Source organism: Leptonotus elevatus, chromosome 1 (assembly GCF_054856555.1).
Source record: "Leptonotus elevatus isolate MCC_2025b chromosome 1, RoL_Lele_1.0, whole genome shotgun sequence".
Taxonomy (NCBI): domain Eukaryota; kingdom Metazoa; phylum Chordata; class Actinopteri; order Syngnathiformes; family Syngnathidae; genus Leptonotus; species Leptonotus elevatus.
Window position 1 is genome coordinate 41,883,016 of NC_141239.1, and position 18,139 is coordinate 41,901,154.

Consider the following 18,139-nt stretch of genomic DNA (forward strand, 5'->3'; position numbering starts at 1 on the left):
AAGTAAATTATCATGTTAAAACGTGAAAGTTATAATAAGAAAATGAGAAAAATTATCATGTAAAAATTAGACAACTATCATGTTATGATGAGAAAATTATCATGTAAAATCGAGAAAATTATCATGTAAAAATGAGATTATTTAAAAAAATTAGAAAAATTATCACGTGAAAACGAGAAAATTATCATTTAAAAAAGAGAAAATTATCAAGGTAAAAGTGACAATTATCATGTAAAAACGAGAAAAATATCATGTAAAAACGAGAAAATTATAATGAAATAAATACATTTTGATGTTGAATAAATACATTTTAATTTAAAATAAGAAAATTAGGTGAAAATTATCACGATAAAATGAGAAAATTATCATGTAAATTTTTTAAAATTATCATGTTGAAACGAGAAAATTGTTCAAATGAGAAAAAAGTGTAAAAACGAGGAAATTATCACAGAAAAAAAGAAAATTATCATGTAAAAATGAGAACGTTATCATGTAAAAATTTGAAAACTATCATGTTAAAATGAGAAAACTATCATTTAAAACTGTGAAAATTATAATGATATAAATTAATTTATTGTTAAATATATAAATTTGAATAATTTAGGAAAATATTGTGACATTTAAAAAATTATCATGTAAAAACGGGAAAATTATCATGATAAAATGGGAAAATTATCATGTAAAAAATGTGAAATCTCTCATGTAAAAACGAAAAAATCATGTGAAAATGAGAATATTATCATGTAAAAACGAGCAAATTATCATGTTAAAACGAGAAAATTATAATGTAATAAATGGATCAATTTAATGTTAAATAAATAAAAAAATCTTAATTTTTCAAGACAATATTGTTAAAATAACAAAATTATCTTGTTAAAACGTGAATATTATGTACAAATTTGAAAATTATTTTAATGAAAATAATACATAAAGTTTAATGTTATTTTTTTATGTTTTAAGAGAATATGATGTTAAAACAAGAAAATTATCATGTAAAAAAGAGAAAATTATCATGTAAAATGAGAAAATTATCATGGAAAAACGTAAAATTAATCATGTTAAAACGAGAAAATTATGTGAAACATTAAAATGATAATTTTCTCGGTTTTACATGATAATTTTCAAGATTTAACATATTGTGTTAAAACATTAAAATTTATTTACGTAACATTAAATATACATAATAATATTCTCGCTTTTTTATTATAATTTTCTTATTTTTACATAATTTTCACGTTTTTACATAATTTTCTCGTTTTTACATAATTTTCTCGTTTTAACATCATAATTTTCCCCTTTTTTTAATCTTTTATTTTTATTTTAAGATGATAATTTTCCCTTTTTTACATGATAATTTTCTTATTTTTATATGATTATTGTCTTATTTTTACATGATATTTTTAATAATTTGATATAATATTTATCATGTTAAAAGGTGAAAATTATCATGTTAAAACGGGAAACTTATGTAATGTTTTAACATAATATTTAGCATGTAAAAACCAGAACATTATCATGTAAAAACATGAAAATCATCATTTAAAACGAGAGTTATGTTAAAACGTGAAAACGATCATGTTAAAATGAGAAAATTATCATGTTTATACAAGAAAATTTGTATGTAAGAACATTAAAATTCTCATGTTAAACGTGAAAATTAATTACATGAAATAAATAACTTAATTAATAGATTTTAATGTTAAATAAATAAATTATTATGTTTCAACATAATATTTATCATGTTAAAACAAGAAAATGATCATAAAAAAATTGAAAATGATCATATAAAATTTTTATTTTTTAATAAATAAATTATTTAATTAATTTCAATGTTAAATAAATATTTTTTTATGTCTAAACATAATATTTGCCATGTAAAAATGAGAAAATTATCATGTTAAAACGAGAAAGCTATGTTAAAACATGAAAATTATGTAAAAACGTAAAAATTATGTAAAAATGAGATAATTATCATGTTAAAACGTGAAAATGATGTACAAAATTGAACATTATTTTAATTCACTGCCATTGACGACTATAGACGTAAAAAATTCATGTGAACTATTTCTATTAGTTTAACATTTTTTTCCATTTGATTAAAATTTTTATGAAAACCTAGAAAAAAAAATGGGGATCAATTTATAACAGGTATAAAATTTTGATTATGATTAAAAATTTTCATCGTCTGACGCCTTTTTTGAGGGGCGTCAGGCGATTAACATTTTTAATTGTAACTAATCACATGACTTCACTAGTTAACTAACAAATTTTTATATCTGTTCTAAATTTACAATAAAAAAGGCTGGGTTTTCATATTCTTGTTAGCAAAAGTAAAAAAAATTGTTAAACTAATAGAAATAGTTCAAATTAATTTTCAACGTCTATAGCCGCCAATGGCAGCGAATGAGTTAATGAAATGAATAAAATAATTTTAATGTTAAATAAATACATTTGGATATTTTAACATATTTATGTTAAAACGAGAAAATAATCATGTAAAAACTAGAAAATTATCATGTCAAAATGAGAAAATTATGTAAACACGAGAAAATTATGTTAAAACGAGAAAATTATGTAAAAACGTGACCCAGAGTACTGTGTGACATCTGTTGAAGTTTTTAGACCCCCGTGGTGTTGAGCAAAGGCGGAGAAATCACCTGATCCGACGGGTAACGTTAACCCTGGGCCTAATTTCATTTGGCATGTTGACTCGTACGACAAACTAAAGCCTTTCGGTATATGAATCAATGATAAAATGTTTTTTTCATTTTTACATACGTTTTTTATCATGTTAAAACATGAAACTTATCATGTAAAACCAATGTTAAAACGTGATATAGATCTTGTTTTTTTTTCTTGGTGTGGCAGCAATACGCTTCAATAAATACGCTTCCGTAGAAAGCAATTTAATCAGCAAACACACCCTTAATTAGCTTTACCATTTATTTTTTATTATGGCACTTTTTACATGTTTACACACTACAAATGACTTTCAGGCTTCCGTGGGCCCCCGTACAGCATTTGAAGACCAAAAAGAATGTTACATTTGCCGTGAAATTAGCTTTTTTTTCTTTCTCCTTTTTTTTTTAAATCAAATTTGTATACCAAGCAAAATTAACAATCCAGTTTGTCCGATTTTATTGCATTTTCAGGACGCAAGTGTCACTCTTTATGAATCCTTAAACCAAACCAATCTTAACAAGCTTAAAAATGTTTATTGACAGCCACAATAGAGTTACTGTATGTTCATCCAAATACTTTTTAGGGTTTGTTTTTTTAAGGACAAGATGCAATGCAGTCATTACTCTTTAATTAGCATTTAGCATTAGCATTTATCTGTAACGTGAGCACTGTGGATCTCTATTCAAGTAAAATATTAAAATAAACCCCCAAAATATTCATCCATCCATACAAACAGGTGCAGGCTCCAAGAGACGCCATTCGTTGGCACACCAGGAGTCACATGTACATTATTTACATTAAATACGCAAGTGGACATGCAGTTCCTTGAAAAGAAGCTTGTGGAAAAATAAACATATGTCACATTCTGTTGAGCATTTCGTCTCCGGGAAGCATTCTGTGATCTGTATTCATTACAAAACATGCTACTAGACCAGGGCTAGCCAAGTTCGGTCATCGAGAGCTACTATCCAGCCTGTTTTGCATGTCTCCCTCCTTCAGCGCAGCTGAACCAAATGATCAGCTCATCAGCAAGCTTTGCAGAAGCCCGATAACAATCCCGATCATGAATCAGGTGCGTTAGTGGAGAGAAACATGGAAAACCGGCTGGATAGTGGCTCTCGAGGACCAAACTTGGCCACCCCTGTACTAGACCAACTCCAACGGGAGTCGTGGTAAAGCTGACTGAGTGGTCTTCCGTGCCAGGCAGCGATTAATCAAGCAGTTCTTCAACGCAAACCTGATAAATGTGGCATTCAGGAAGTGGCGGATTTTTGCGATTCAGACTCAGTTCCCCGCTGAGTCCTGGATGGGAAGTGCAGCAGACCCTCAAGTCCGGTTGAGGGCCAGGATGATGGCGGTTTTGAGGCGGTTTTAGGTCCGAACCCAGCTGAGAGGCACCCAGAAACACTCACGTTCCAATCTTTCCAAAATACTCTGCAGTTCTGTGCAGGCGCTGGCCGAGTCCTCCTTGATCAGGACCCGGTCAACCAGATGTCCATACTGCTGATCCATCTGGACGGCCGACTGGCGCATCTCCTGGAGGTCCTCGTCCTGTTGAGACAGTCCCAAGAAGTCATATACCTGTATCATAATCTCTTTGATCTACCAATAAAATTCATGTTCTACTCTAAATCTACTAAAGCCTGAAAGTCTGAAGATGAGTTGACAACAGGGACTGGTAGAAAGGTAGCAAGGAACATATTTGTATGAAGAACTTGAGAATCTGGGGCATTGAGGAAATGCTTCCGGAAACTCACCGTAACGCGGCCTTGCTCCGCCCCTCCCGGCGAGGTGGCAGCGGTGCGTCGCCGTCTGCTTTCGGGAACCCGCGGTTTGACAAAAACCACGTAGGGCTTGAACTCCGCTGTCCGCAGCCTCCTCAAGGCCTGCAGTGTCGGGGGAAAACCATCAGAAGAGGAATTCCCAAGGGTGATTGCGGTTGTATGAGCACGAGTAGAACTTGCAGATACCTCAGGCTGAACATCTACGATGCACATTTTGTTATTGGCCTGCACGGAGCGGATGGCCTCGATACTGGTGCCGTACTGGTTCTCCTTGTACTCGCCGTGCTCGATGAACCTGAAAACCAGAGCCACACAACCATTTAGCCGACAAACAAATATGTGTGTATATTTTACAGATACGCCATGCTATTACATAATTTCATTTGAAATATAATTTTTTTTCTGGGCAGGAGGTTCAGCCTTGTGCAACAACACAGTTTGCATATTACCGTCACTGCCCCTTATCCAAAAAGAAGACTGCCTCCCCTTCCAAAAAAAGTCCCATTTAAATATATATTTTTTGTTCTTTTGAAGTCTGTATCGTCCTAAAAGATAGTTGAATTCCCATAGAAAATGAAAAATCCTGGAATTTTGCCACCCTACTTGTTGTTGAGGACGTCGGTGTCAAACTGCTGCTTGGTGACAAAGTGATACTCCACACCTTCCTTCTCATGAGGTTTCTTGGGCCTGGTGGTGTCTGCAGGATCACCCAAAAATGGTTTCAGAGCAAGAACTGAAATTAAATTTAGAGACTCGTGGAGACTCACGTGGTACCGCCACCGCGTAGCGATGCGGGTTCTCAGCAATCACCCGCTGCTTGAGTTCATTGATTCGCGCCCCGAGAGAACCTTTAACAACAAGAAACAGTCCCAGGTGAAGCTTGTTAAGAGGAAGAACCACAAAACAGTGAGCTCAAGTTGTTTTTGATTCTGAGAGAGGACTCGACGATAGGACCTTTTTATTCATGAAAATATGATTTTGAATTTTAATCTATTATTTACTCTTCATGGTTTGGAATCACATACGTCAAGTCAGGCTTTTTTTTTTTAATCCCCCATCCACCCATAGACTGATCACAGCTCAGCTTGCGAACATCACTTGACCAAACCGAGAAAACCGTGATTAGTCGTTAGCTGAGCCCTGAGCAACCGTGATGTCATTTTCACTCGACAGCAAGTGGCAAAATGGCCGCTCCATGAGATGGATAAAAACGGCTGGATTTTGCTGCTTAACTCAAATTCCACTAACACAATATTAATCTGAATGTTGTACTTAGACGAGTGGGATCGCATAGAACATATTATTGTAACAAAATTATTTGGGTTGACTTCTTCTTTAACTAAATTAAGTGGCTATACTAGATGACTATGCAAAGTGAATATGTACTCGTAGCCTTGTAGGCATAGCTAGCTAGCTAACTTACAATGGCACAAATATCTGAATTCAGTTTACAGGGTCTTTAAAAAAAAGCATCATCTTGAATGATAAACTTGATCAAATCGATACATTGCCAAGCCCTACGCGATCTGAAGAAGAAGGAAATCCCAACAACCATGCAGGTGTTTCCTCAAACTGTGGAGCTAGCCAATGTAGCTAATGAGACAGTCCCTGACTTTCTAGTGGTTCCCCCAGCTTACCAATCAGAACCACCAGTCGAGGCCTCTCATTGGGCCGCTGCTGGTAGCGAGTCACCTCCTCGTAGGTCAGGAAATCAGAGTCTCCCGGGTCGGAGCCGTCGCTCGAGGAGCCTTGTCGGTCTTTCCGACTCAGGCGGAAGCTCCTGCGCAGACCGGCTGATTTGGAAAATGGTCGGAGTGACAGGAACAGATGGCATAAAAAGGGTAAGATGGACACCACACTAAAAATGTCAAAACTTGAACTTTGCTACTCATTTCCATGCATTTTGGAGTGCTTTGTTATATAGTATTGTCGTCAAACAGTGATTCTCAAAGTGTGGTATGCGAATTCCCTTAAGTGATACACGAAAGAATCACTGACTTCAGTTTGTCAAATTTTTTAATTTTTTGTGTGCATATTATCAAACTTTTGTTTAAAATCCAGTAGTTAAATACAGTTCAATTGTACGGTATTAAACATTTAATTACATCTTTTAGAATTGATTGTTTATTAAGAAAAAATACATTTTAACTGGATTATTATTCAATAACATTTTATTATTCCTCTATATTAAGTGCAGAGTTCATCTTCAAAATGTGTATAATGTTACAGTGGCTTATAATCAAATGTTATAAACCACTTTATGAATCCTTGTTATTTTAATTTTGATGTTGGTCATTCTGGTGCTCCTTGGAGAACCGCGCATTTTTTGAGCTGTCATGTGATGTAAAAAGTTTGAGAAGCACTGTGCTACAAGTCTGAAACAGGACAGATGGACCCGACCCTGAGCCCCGCCCCACAGTCGGGTCCATCTGTCGTCCGGACGGTGGACTACACATCCAAAGGAAGCCGGCCACCGTACCTGAATAAAATTCCCAGGAAAACACCTGACCACAGGAGGGCGCCACTGCGTTACACTTAGGAGAGACTACAACTGGCGTTAGAGCGTCACCTCACTTAGCCTCACACGTGCACACCAGGAAGGTGAACGAGCAGCAGACGTGCCTGGTAGAGTGTGCAATGCGTCCAACGTGGCAGGAGGGCCCTCATGGGGTGGTGGCTAAGGATGGGATTTGCTTGGTGGTAGGGCGGGGCACTGGAGCACTGCAGCAGATGCAGATGCAGGCAGGGTGGGGCGGAAGTGGGGATCGGTCGGGAAGGCATGGAAGGGGGACTCGGGGAAGGGGAAGGGGGAAGGGGAAGGGAAGGGGGGCGGGGGAGTGTAGGGCTCCAAGCAGGGTGCTGAATGTACCGGAAGCACAAATGTTGCTTATAAGGTGACACTACCAGCTGTTTGGATGTTCCCAATGATAGCATTCCAGCAGGATGGAGGGAAGCAGACGGCTCATGTTTGGCTGAGGGACGGCAGTTCAGAGGAAGGGTTGAAGTCGAGAGCCCCTTTCACACTGCATGCCAAGGAAATGGCGAGCAAAATTTTCGTGGACTCACGGTACTCACCCAACCTTGAAAGCTCCTATTTTACAAACAACACACTTTCCTCCTTCGTCAATACTTGACTCATAGTGGCACTTTGCTCATTTGTACAACTCTGCAGTGCCCTCGTTACTTTATTCATCATTGTAGCTCTGCGCATATCAATTAAAATTGATCAGTATTGCTACACAATTGCTCATTTTATATTGTACTAAAGAGACACTTGACTTTTTAGCGTTAGAGGCCAACTTTCGAGGTCGTGTTAGATGCGGCATGGCAGCTGTGAAAGGGAAGAGTGAAAAGTCGGGACTACAGGTATAGTTTTACACAGATTTTCTGCAAAATTCTGCAGGTTTATTCATCTGTTCCTTTAATTCAGAAGCTGTAGTAGGCCTTCCACACAGTCAAATTTTATATCTTGGATGCCGGGAATGTCGCGAGTTGACGTCATCCCTACATACTCTTATCACAGAACAGCGCGCAAGAAAAAGCTGGCTTCTTTATTCATTATTTAGGAATTAACTTTATTAATCAATATTTCAGTATTTGGACCTTTTGTTGACTTCTGTCTCTCCATCAATTTGGTCATCTTACGGCTACCAAAGATTGCAGTATCATGCCCAAAAACCCACGGGTCAGCTGTGTTCAATGTAAACCAATCCACCAATCAACATCTTTTGGTACCGCCAGCCCCCTCACACACACAAGTGCAAACATCCCCCAAAAAAAGAGCTGCGGAACAAACACCAGAAATTGTTTGGTGAAAACAGTTTTTATGCATCTATTGCTCTATCCTGGACCCTTCCACAGCAACCCTCAACCCTGCAGCCAAACATCTGGGACCTCCCCCAGGGCCCGTTGCATCCGGGGAACCAGCCAAGTGCCATGAAGTGCAAGATAAGAAGGGTGTGCACGCTCTCACCTATGTACTGTCCATTGAAATAGCCCTCACAGTCACAGTCGTCTGTAGGGAGGGAAGCAGGGAAAAGAAGGGATGGGTAAGCAACGCGGGTGTCGGACACGTTTACAGGGGAGGCGGGATACAGATAATGAAGGAAGGACAGGATGGGAAAAGTGGCCAAAAAAATTCATCCACAGCCACAGGTGGGACAACATCAATTTCGCCTATGTGGTTTCTGGTAGCATGCTGAAATAGTGGTTAGCATGTCTATCGCACTATTCTGGAGTTCTGGATTTTCAATCCTTCAAATATTCCTCCCACACTACACAGTAGGCTACTATTCAAGTGGGGAGGGGGATTAAGTGGGAATAGCTGTTGGAATATGATAACACATACAAACAAGCTTATACCTTTGAAATCGTGTCTATTATGTCTGTACTCACCTTTGTCACATGCTTGATCATCTGTGACAGAAAAGAAGGCAAAATAACACAAGAGAAGAAGAACATGAGAAGAAGAAGAAATATTTACTGGACATGACGGTCCTAATTTAAAGTAGAAAAAAATACTGGGGTACTGTCAAATGTTTTTGTCCAGCTCATCATCATAGTCGGGTTGATGGTGGTTTTAGTTTCCGGTTAGTGGAGAGGCAGTCTGTGTCAGCATTTTGTGCAAACTACAAGCTATCAAGTTAAGAGAGAGATTTATTAATGTTTTTAACAGTTTCATTTTAGATTTTGGTCTAAAGTTGATCATGTGTTTAGCCACGTTTAGTCTTGATTAATTTTGGTGGGTGATGTAGGGTGGAGATAGCCTACTATGTTAGCATCTCACACTATCCGCTAGCTATCGCGTGTTGGGACTTTTTCCTTTCATTTTCTTTTGTTGTTGTTGTTGCTTAAAACATATACATGTTGGATTGAAAAATATGCCTCATACAACTCGTTGAGCGTTTTTGCATTTTAGTAGGTTTCTCATGCTAGCCACTAACTCTCAAATTGAGATTGTAAGAAGCATGTCTCAACATTTTTAAAAAACATATTTAGCTATGTCCAGTGTTGTTTTATTTTGTGTGAGACTGGTTAACCTCTGGTGATATTTTTTTTGATGTGATAAAAATCCATATTGACATATGTCGGATTAAAAGCGATAAAAGTCACTCGTGGGAGAAGCAGCGGGCAAGGCCCCCAGCTGGGCCGGAGTGGGAATTAAGAGGGTGGCTGCCATGTTACTAAGCCACGGTGGCCTCCCCCCTGCTGCTCATAATCGGATAGCCTGCAAGCTTACATCCTATTCTGCCCCGCACCCCCAACCAACACAGATTGAGCCACCCCTCACCTGGCTGCATGTACATAGACCACCAGCGGAACAACATAAGGAAGCGGGAAAGTGACCTATTTAAGCTGTCATCGGACAGATGGAGATTCATTCATATTATTATTAGTACATGAAGCTCTGGGAAACTTACAGGAAGGTGTTTTAGGGGACTTGAGATTGGGGAGTGTGCCCACTTTCATCCTGTAGGCCAATCGCCTGGTGAGGAGGAGGAAAGAAGAAGCATTAGGGACATTTGAGGAAATAACGACCTTTTCCTTTCACACATAAGTAACCCAGCTAACGCATGGTCGAGCAGCAATGCACACAAAAACAGCACACAACAATACATGTAATGCTTACCTCTCCTGGAAGTGTTTGGATGGGATGAGTCCGGCGCGCAGGTTGCTGTCGCCCACACGCTTGGCCTGCCACCATGTCGGGTCATCCTGGGTCACTACCTGCAGGATGTCGCCCCGTTTGAAGGGAAGTCCCGCCTCCTGGCATGGTGTGGCCTTGTCCTCCAAAGGGATGTAGTCAAACAAGGCTCTCAAGTACACCTGGATTGGGTAGATATTTATAACCCGTTGAAATAGCACCATTGCTTCAGTTTATTGGAGCTTGACTGGGCTGAGTGGTTTATTTGGACCATAATCTTGCCAAATTGCAAATGAGGTACAATATGTTGCTGCTTCTTCCTGTATCACGCTCACAAATCAGCACTCAAACATTTTATATTCACAATCCAGGTTACTTGCTTTAAGAACTTTGGACATACCAAATAGTAGGTCGCAGAAACATCAATCGCCTAAAACACAAAAATCCTTCTTCTTTTTTTTATCATTTATATTTACATTCATATTTTTTCTATTATTTTTTTGTTTTTATATTTTTCTTTTTTTCAGTTTTCATCAGATTGACTTTAAACTTGGCAGATATGTAGTTAGTAGTTAGTAGAGGTGTGAATTGCCTAGTACCTGGCGATTCGATTCGTATCACGATTCATAGGTCACGATTCGATTCAATACCGATTAATCCCGATACGAATCTATAAAATCATTATTGCGATTTTTTTTTTTTTTTACTCAAATTTAGAAAATACTCATCAGTAAACTTGTACATGTACACTGTAATATTTGTATGAAAATGTCTTCTTTTTTTCTGAAAATTCTGGCTCATAACTGAGCCACTGCATTTAACAAACAGGTTGCAGTCTGTTTCATGTTTGACCAGCACTGAAATAAAATATGAAGGCTTAATGTTCCATTAATATAACATTCTTCCATGCTTAAAGTGTGAACCCTAACCTTAAGTAAGACGTTTTGTTGAATATTCCCTGAAAAAATTGATATTTAAAAATCGATTCGGCCACATATCAAATCGATTCGAGAATTGCGCGCTGTAATAACGCGATATATTGCCGAATCGATTTTTTCTAACACCCCTAGTAGTTAGTGTCTCAACTGATTCAACTTTAGTCGTAATTGTCCTTCAACTTAAGGAAATCACTCAATGTCAAAGTCTTCACATAACAACATGAAAAATGTATTTCCAACCGACAACTTCAAACCTGGGACGAAGGCTTCTTCGATACGCTACTTTGAAAATACACCATTATATAATGACGCAATGGCCATAAACGTTTATTACATGAACAAATCAGCTCTTTGGCAAGCTTCCCGTGGTGGAGGCTCACCTTGCTCTCCCTCAGTCGGTCTTCCTCTTTAACAGCAGGAATGATCTTCAGAGTGATGGAGCCCTGCGACTGTGACTGGACCAGAAGAAGCGTTCAAATAAGAGGAAATATGACCTCCATCCGTTTTGACTCACCAGCAGCTGACTGATCTCATCGGGCCTCTTGTGGACCACCGAGATGCCGTTGACTTCCCTGAGTTCGTCGCCTACATGGACCAAACCTGCGGAGAACCACAACGGCGACCGTGAAAAGAAACAAAAATCAACTCAAGGCTGTTGATGGGATTTATCTATTTACTTTGACAACTCCCTGCTATGATGTCTGCAAGCACAACAATGAAACCCAAGATGCTAATACTGATCAATACTCGTAATGGACTCAAGAGCATGTTATAATATGGGGATCGTCCTTTTGATTCTTGAGCTGTCTTGGTCTTCAACTCTGTGTCTTTTATCACTAAAGCTAATAATAGACGGTGGATCATTATAAATCAGTTGGCTTCTAAAATAAGATACAAAAACAGCTACTTTGTCTCTTAAGGGAGGCAAAAGCAAATCATTTGAATCCAAATTGTTGTCAGGAGATTGGTAAGTTATGATGGAAAAAGGAGACCTTACGAAAAGTTTGATTTGTAAAACAAACAAGTTTCTCAAGTATTGCAAAATTGCCTCTTGGTCAGACTAGTATTGGGTTTTAGGACAAATGTTATGGGTTAGGGTGAGTATTGACTGTTGAGGTAGAGAGCGGGTAAGGAGGCGTGGTAAACGGTAAGGTTTCGGGTGTAGCAGTGTAAGGTGATGGATTTAAGCAAAACATATCCTTAGTGGTAAAGTTGTATTCTGTGTTAATGTAATTACTTAAATTAAGGTGTTAGAAGTTGAGTTAGGGTTTAGTTTAGGGTTCACTTCACAATTTACCGCTTCTGTCCGCCGCACCCCCTCTCATGATACGAGCCACAATTACAGCCCCGGTGGCCTCATCCCTCCTGATGGTGGCGCCCTGAGGAGGAACGCAATTCAAATCTGATCTGCGTGACTCTTGATCACTCCATCTTTTATTTTGTATGCGCATCGCCACTGACCAGAGGCTCTTTGTTCTTGACCAGACGCACAATCTTCACCGACTCCTCCTCCAGTTCATCGTCGTAGTCGTCCGGCAGCGGCGGCAGGACGGGATCGAAACTCTTCTGGGCCACCGTGTCGTGCACGGACAGAAGGGCCTGGGGGGGGATACCACAAACAGGCAACTTCGGCTACGACATGGATGGTGGATGTGTACATTATTTAGATGATACTATAAGGTTTCTCAGGGATGAAAATCGGTTCTATGCGCATGATAAAAGATGTCTGATGAGTTAGCTTAGCCTCAGCAAAGATCCAGTTGACAGCACCGCCAACTTTTTTCCGCATTTAAAAGTTACTGATATCCCAAAACAGCCAATTACAATAGAAATAGCATCACTACTATCTGTACCACCAATCAGCAGTGCATCTGACACGCGAGGCAACTGATCGCCGGCGGCTTACTTTGAGATGCGGCGATGTGAGCAGATGCACCAGCTCCCGCTCCTCCGTGTTCATCGAGCGACTTTGCAACTCGTCTGTCACCTGTCAACCACACGCACACTCAAATCAGCTTCCTGCCAAGAGCACTCGGAGTTGAGTGGTCACTGAGTGGTGAGCTGGCCCAGGTCAGCACTTTTGCCAGGGCTGCTGGATGCTGGCACCCGGGATGAGAGATATGCCTGGTGATGACTCTGCACTTTTTTACAGCCTTAAGCAGTTCTTGAAATGCTTCTCGGCTGGAGACTACTCAGGGTTATTACCTCCGCCAAGGACATTATTATGTCCTTTATTATTATTTTGTGTGCGCGTGTGTGTGTGTGTGTTTTAGTGGACGTACATCTTCAGCGAGAGAGAAGACGCTGTGCAGGACAGGAGTTGGACTTTGTCTCTCATACTGTCTCAGCCTCTCATGGATCTGGTCAGGAATGTAAATACAGTATTAGAGTTGTATAGAACATTAAATGTGATGTAAGTATGAAATATTAAGAGTTGTTTAGGGCATTAAATATGGTACACTGGAATTGCAAAAAACAATAAATATGATGTAAATTTTTGTACCTTAGATTTGTAAGGCGCATTAAATATGATACAATAGAGTTGTATAGCACATTAAATATTGTACAATAGAGTTGTATAGCACATTAAATATTGTACATTGTAGGACAAAAATGATGTAAATATGGTACATAAATTGAACACTAAAAAGGATACATTGGAGTTGTATAGAGCATGAAATATGATGGTCCTAAATATGGTACATTAGAGTTGTATATACTGTAGCTTTGAGTATTCTACATTCAAATTTTTAAGAACAACAAATATGCCATTCATAAAGCACATTTCAGCTGTATATAACAATAAATAGAGGATTTTAGAGTTGTTCAGAGCATTAATTATGCTGATGGTACATTCATAGCGCATGACACATGAAATAAGATCGATATGTGGTACAAGGAAGGCCACATTAGAATTGTATAGAGCACCAAATATTTAGGATTTTATAGAACTTTAGATCTGCCACATTAGAGTTGTACAGACTATTAACTGTATTTGAATTGCACTGTCAATTATTAATAGTGTGCTCCTCACTTTCATCAGGCACGCCAAGCTTCTCTCGCTGAAGACGTCTTTTAGGAAGACCATGTCCTCCTTGTGGTTGGCATCGGGTCGCAGCTGCGAGGTGAGCAGGGCCAATGTCTCGTGGAGCCCTAAGAGGACGAAGAGGAGGAAGAAGATTAAGGAACATGACGAAGGCTGGCCACATTACAGCGCGGGTCTCAATTTACCTGCTCCTGCTGTGAGCACCGGCATGGCTTCTTTCATGGATCCTCCAGGTTTGGAGGAGTTATGCCTATCAGGGAGGGAGACATTTAACTCAAAGTCAAATGTAAAGAAATAGAAATTTAGTTTATGTAGAAATTGCTTGTGACGCTAAACTGAAATGCTAAGGAATTTACTGAACTTTTGAAATTTTGATTGTGAAGAAGTTGGACTGGTTTAGTTCAATAGAGGAAATGAAAGGAGCATGGAAAAAAAAGTTAAATATCACATAGTTTGGGAATTTTATTTTGAAAATGAAATCCGTTGGTCTGCCCCAGGGCAGCTGTGGCTCCACAAGAGTGTAAATGTGTGAGTGCATTAATAATGTATTCATTGTGAAGCACCTTTGAGTGTACAGAAAAGTGCTATCTAAATCTGAATCATTATTATTATTATCTATCCATCCATCCATCTTCTTAACCGCTGGTCCTCACAAGGGTTGCTGGAGCCTATCCCAGCTGGCTTTGGGCAGTAGGCAGGGGTACACCCTGAACTGGCTGCCAGCCAATCGCAGGGCACACAGAGACGAACAACCATCCACATTTATAATCACACCTTGGGACAATTTAGAGTGTTTAATTAACCTGCCATGCATGTCTTTGGAATGTGGGAGGAAACCGGAGAACCCGGAAAAAACCCACACAAGCACGGGGCGAACATGCAAACGCATCCAGGAAGGCCGAAGCCCGGACTCGATCTCACGTCCTCTGCACTGGGAGGAGGACGTGCTAACCAGTCACCCACCGTGCCGCCTTTTTATTATTATTATTATTATTATTATTATTATTATTATTATTATTATTATTATTATTATTATTATTATTATTATTATTATTATTATTATTATGTGGGTATTTTAGCAAAGTTTTGGGAATTTTATCAGGGGATAAACTTTTTATAAAATAAAAAAATTTGTAATGTGAAAAACTCATGTTTGATTGGTTTAAACCAGGTGAGAAATGTGGAAGCAAAAAATATTGGTGGAATAATACAAATTGCTCATACAGCATTCGCAGCATAATGGAGCTTGTTAGAAATAAAAAAACTAAAAAATAAAAAAAAAATTTTTATATGGCCCATAGAGTGAACTGCACTTATGAAATATGCCAGGACGTCCACGTCAGCAGCTCCACAAATAGACTCAGACACTTTCTGGGTGGCGTTCCAAAAAAAATGACGTACTCTGCACTCAAATCTCGTTAGCAGCTTAACGGGTGGATCACACAAACATGATGATGTTCACCAGGGCAGATGATTGGATGTCACATTTTCAAGATCGCCCTCAAAGTAGCCCCCCTCAGAAGTACTGATTTGAATACCAACTAGGACCTCCGCAAAGGCCCAATACTCCTCATGAATGGCAAAAAAAAAAAAGCTGCTGTCTTTCTAGCATATTCCTTACAAGGGAGAGGAGAATTTATAAAGAGCAGACACAGTATGCAGTATACATGGTTCAGTGATAAACGTACAAACATTTCAAGCTTTTGGGTGTATTAATACCTTATTTGCCTCTTTTGTTTTTTATTTCATTAAATACCTTTTTTTGCATTTGGGTCCACCCCAAAAGTCAACGTTTGACATTTAAGATCAACATCATGACAGGCCGGCGCACCTCAAATCCCTCACACACCCTCAATTACGTTCAAAGGAATCCCATCATCGCCAACAGAGTTGGCGCACCCCTCTCACCTGCCCACCCATGGAAAAAAATCAAGTCAAACCTTGTTAACATCCGGACAGATATGATGCATCCCCTTCTCGCCCACAACCAACTAAAAGGCTAATAAGCTAACTGCAGTCATTTGAGGAACTTCCAGAAGATGCTGCTGACCATGATACCCTTAGAAGCAACCATGTGACGTGAATTTAACCAGAACCGTAGATGACCATCAACGTGCACTATTAGTGTTGTAGAATGTGAAAAAGTGTCATTGAGTGTAACACAACACAACGTGTCTATTTTGTTAGCGTTTTGTTAGCAGCATTGCACCAGAAAAATAAATAATCAAAAGTCAAGCTGTTCCAAGCTGGCAGTCGGCTAAGACACACTACACACTCCACTGATGACACATAATCCATGAGTATTAAGTGTCTGCATGTTACACAAAACAAAAGGCATATGTCTGTTAGTATTGTTGGCAAAATATTGTAATAATAGTCGGTATTCCTGGCAAAGCAAAACTATCATACCGTTATACGTGATATTATCAGCATTCATTACAAAGTATCGCTGTATCATGATATTATTGGTATCGTTATTGTGATTATACTGTAATATTGTAATCCTTAATGTGTATTTTTGGCAAAGTATTGCATTCAGATCATATTGTGATGATACTATCGGTATTGTTGGCGAGGCGTCGTAATAATTTATTGTGATCAGTAGATATCATTGTTAAAGTATTGTGACGATATCGTATTGTGATGCTATCTGTATGTTTGACAAAGTACCATGATGGTTTGTATCAGCTATTTCTCCAACATTGTATGCTATCGATATAGACAAAGAATTGTGATTATTGTTTACAGAGTATTCGTCATCATCAGTATTTAAAAAAATAATAATTGCAACGGTTGAATCCAGGCAAGAGTCCAATTGTCTCATGTACAGTATTGTGATACTCTTGGTATCGTTTACAAAGAATCATAATGATATTGTAATGTGATTCTGTTGTAATCTTGACAAAGTATCTTCATGTATAGTGATACAATCTGTAACATTTACAAAGTATTGTGGTGATATATTTCAATTGGATGGAAACCTTGACAAAACACGATACTATGTAGACGTTACCAAAACGATCACTGTACGATGCATAATACTTATGGTAATGACGACATAGTGTTGTGATAATATCGTACTGCTTTTAGAATATCAATGCAATGACAATATCTTAGCGTCGGAATAAGAATCAGCGTTTTGGGCCAGGCATGTTAAAAGCACCATGTTGAACCTTGCGTGATGGCATGGTGTCACTCTTAAATACGGCATTTTGTACAAATATAGACAGCATGTAAGGTGAGCACATGTCACGGATGAAGCTAATCCTCTTGTTTGTGCCTCATCATCCTCACCATCGTCATGGTGGTACCTGACAGGAGGGCGTGGTCCTTGCACCACCCGTGAACATAGAAGGAAAGTACTGCACCCCCTTTTCGACTGGCATATTAAGGCTATTGCTATCCCATCCCCCGCTAACTACCCCCCACCCGAACCCCTCGGCCCCCGTCCTCATCATCCCTGCGCAGTATCACGCTGCTCTTCCTCGCCGGCAGATGGAGGGACACACAAAAAGGGAAAACAGAGGGATGAAGGGATGAGTGAGCGTCCCATCTGTCTCGTGTCGATGGCGTTAAAAAGACTAAAAACATCAAACGAGGTGTCCTACCTTCTTCTTCTTCTCCTTTTCTCGATGTCTGCAGCCACACTGCTCCCTGGCCGGTCTTCCTTCTTCCTCCTCCTCTTCTGGCTGCTGTGCTCACAAACCTGCTGCACACTTGGAGACCCCCCACCCCCTTTTTTAAGCCCCTCCCTCCCTCCCTCCTTCCATACCGTTTCTCCCTCTGACATGATGCTAGACATACACAAATAGTACATGGATTTTTCGACGTTTTATTTTTGGCCACATGCATTCAGATGATCAGATGATCAAATTTTGGTGCAATAAGTGGATCAAAATGCAAGAAAGGATTGCTCCTAGGTCCCAAATCAATCAAGAAATCTATTGCAGCATCGCAGAATGCAATTTTTATAGCACTAGAAACTTTGTTGATCCGAACAGACGAAAAAAGTTAATTAAAAATCAAATAAATGGATGAATGTAAA

At 39.0% G+C, this 18,139-nt stretch overlaps 1 protein-coding gene across 4 annotated transcripts; it reads right to left on the reverse strand.

Moving 5' to 3' along the window:
* Positions 1 to 3,195: 3,195 nt before the first annotated feature.
* LOC147182247 (MAGUK p55 subfamily member 3-like) lies at positions 3,196 to 17,816 on the reverse strand. 4 transcript variants are annotated; one of them, XM_086059185.1, is made up of 20 exons: positions 17,703 to 17,816; positions 14,291 to 14,344; positions 14,083 to 14,173; positions 13,331 to 13,408; positions 12,955 to 13,035; positions 12,510 to 12,647; positions 12,346 to 12,427; positions 11,563 to 11,648; positions 11,429 to 11,503; positions 10,096 to 10,292; positions 9,887 to 9,951; positions 8,862 to 8,882; positions 8,440 to 8,481; positions 6,946 to 7,011; positions 6,104 to 6,259; positions 5,234 to 5,314; positions 5,070 to 5,163; positions 4,653 to 4,761; positions 4,440 to 4,568; positions 3,196 to 4,233 (listed from the first exon to the last, which is right to left on the reverse strand). In XM_086059185.1, the coding sequence occupies exons 2-20, from the start codon at positions 14,314 to 14,316 to the stop codon at positions 4,054 to 4,056; spliced, it is 1,797 nt and encodes a 598-aa protein (XP_085915311.1). In that variant the 5' UTR covers positions 14,317 to 14,344; positions 17,703 to 17,816; the 3' UTR covers positions 3,196 to 4,053. The 4 variants fall into 4 exon arrangements, with proteins under 4 accessions (XP_085915311.1, XP_085915303.1, XP_085915322.1 ...); XM_086059177.1 differs by having other exon boundaries at positions 14,083 to 14,201; positions 14,280 to 14,344; XM_086059196.1 differs by lacking the exon at positions 6,946 to 7,011 and having other exon boundaries at positions 14,083 to 14,201; positions 14,280 to 14,344.
* Positions 17,817 to 18,139: the final 323 nt, after the last annotated feature.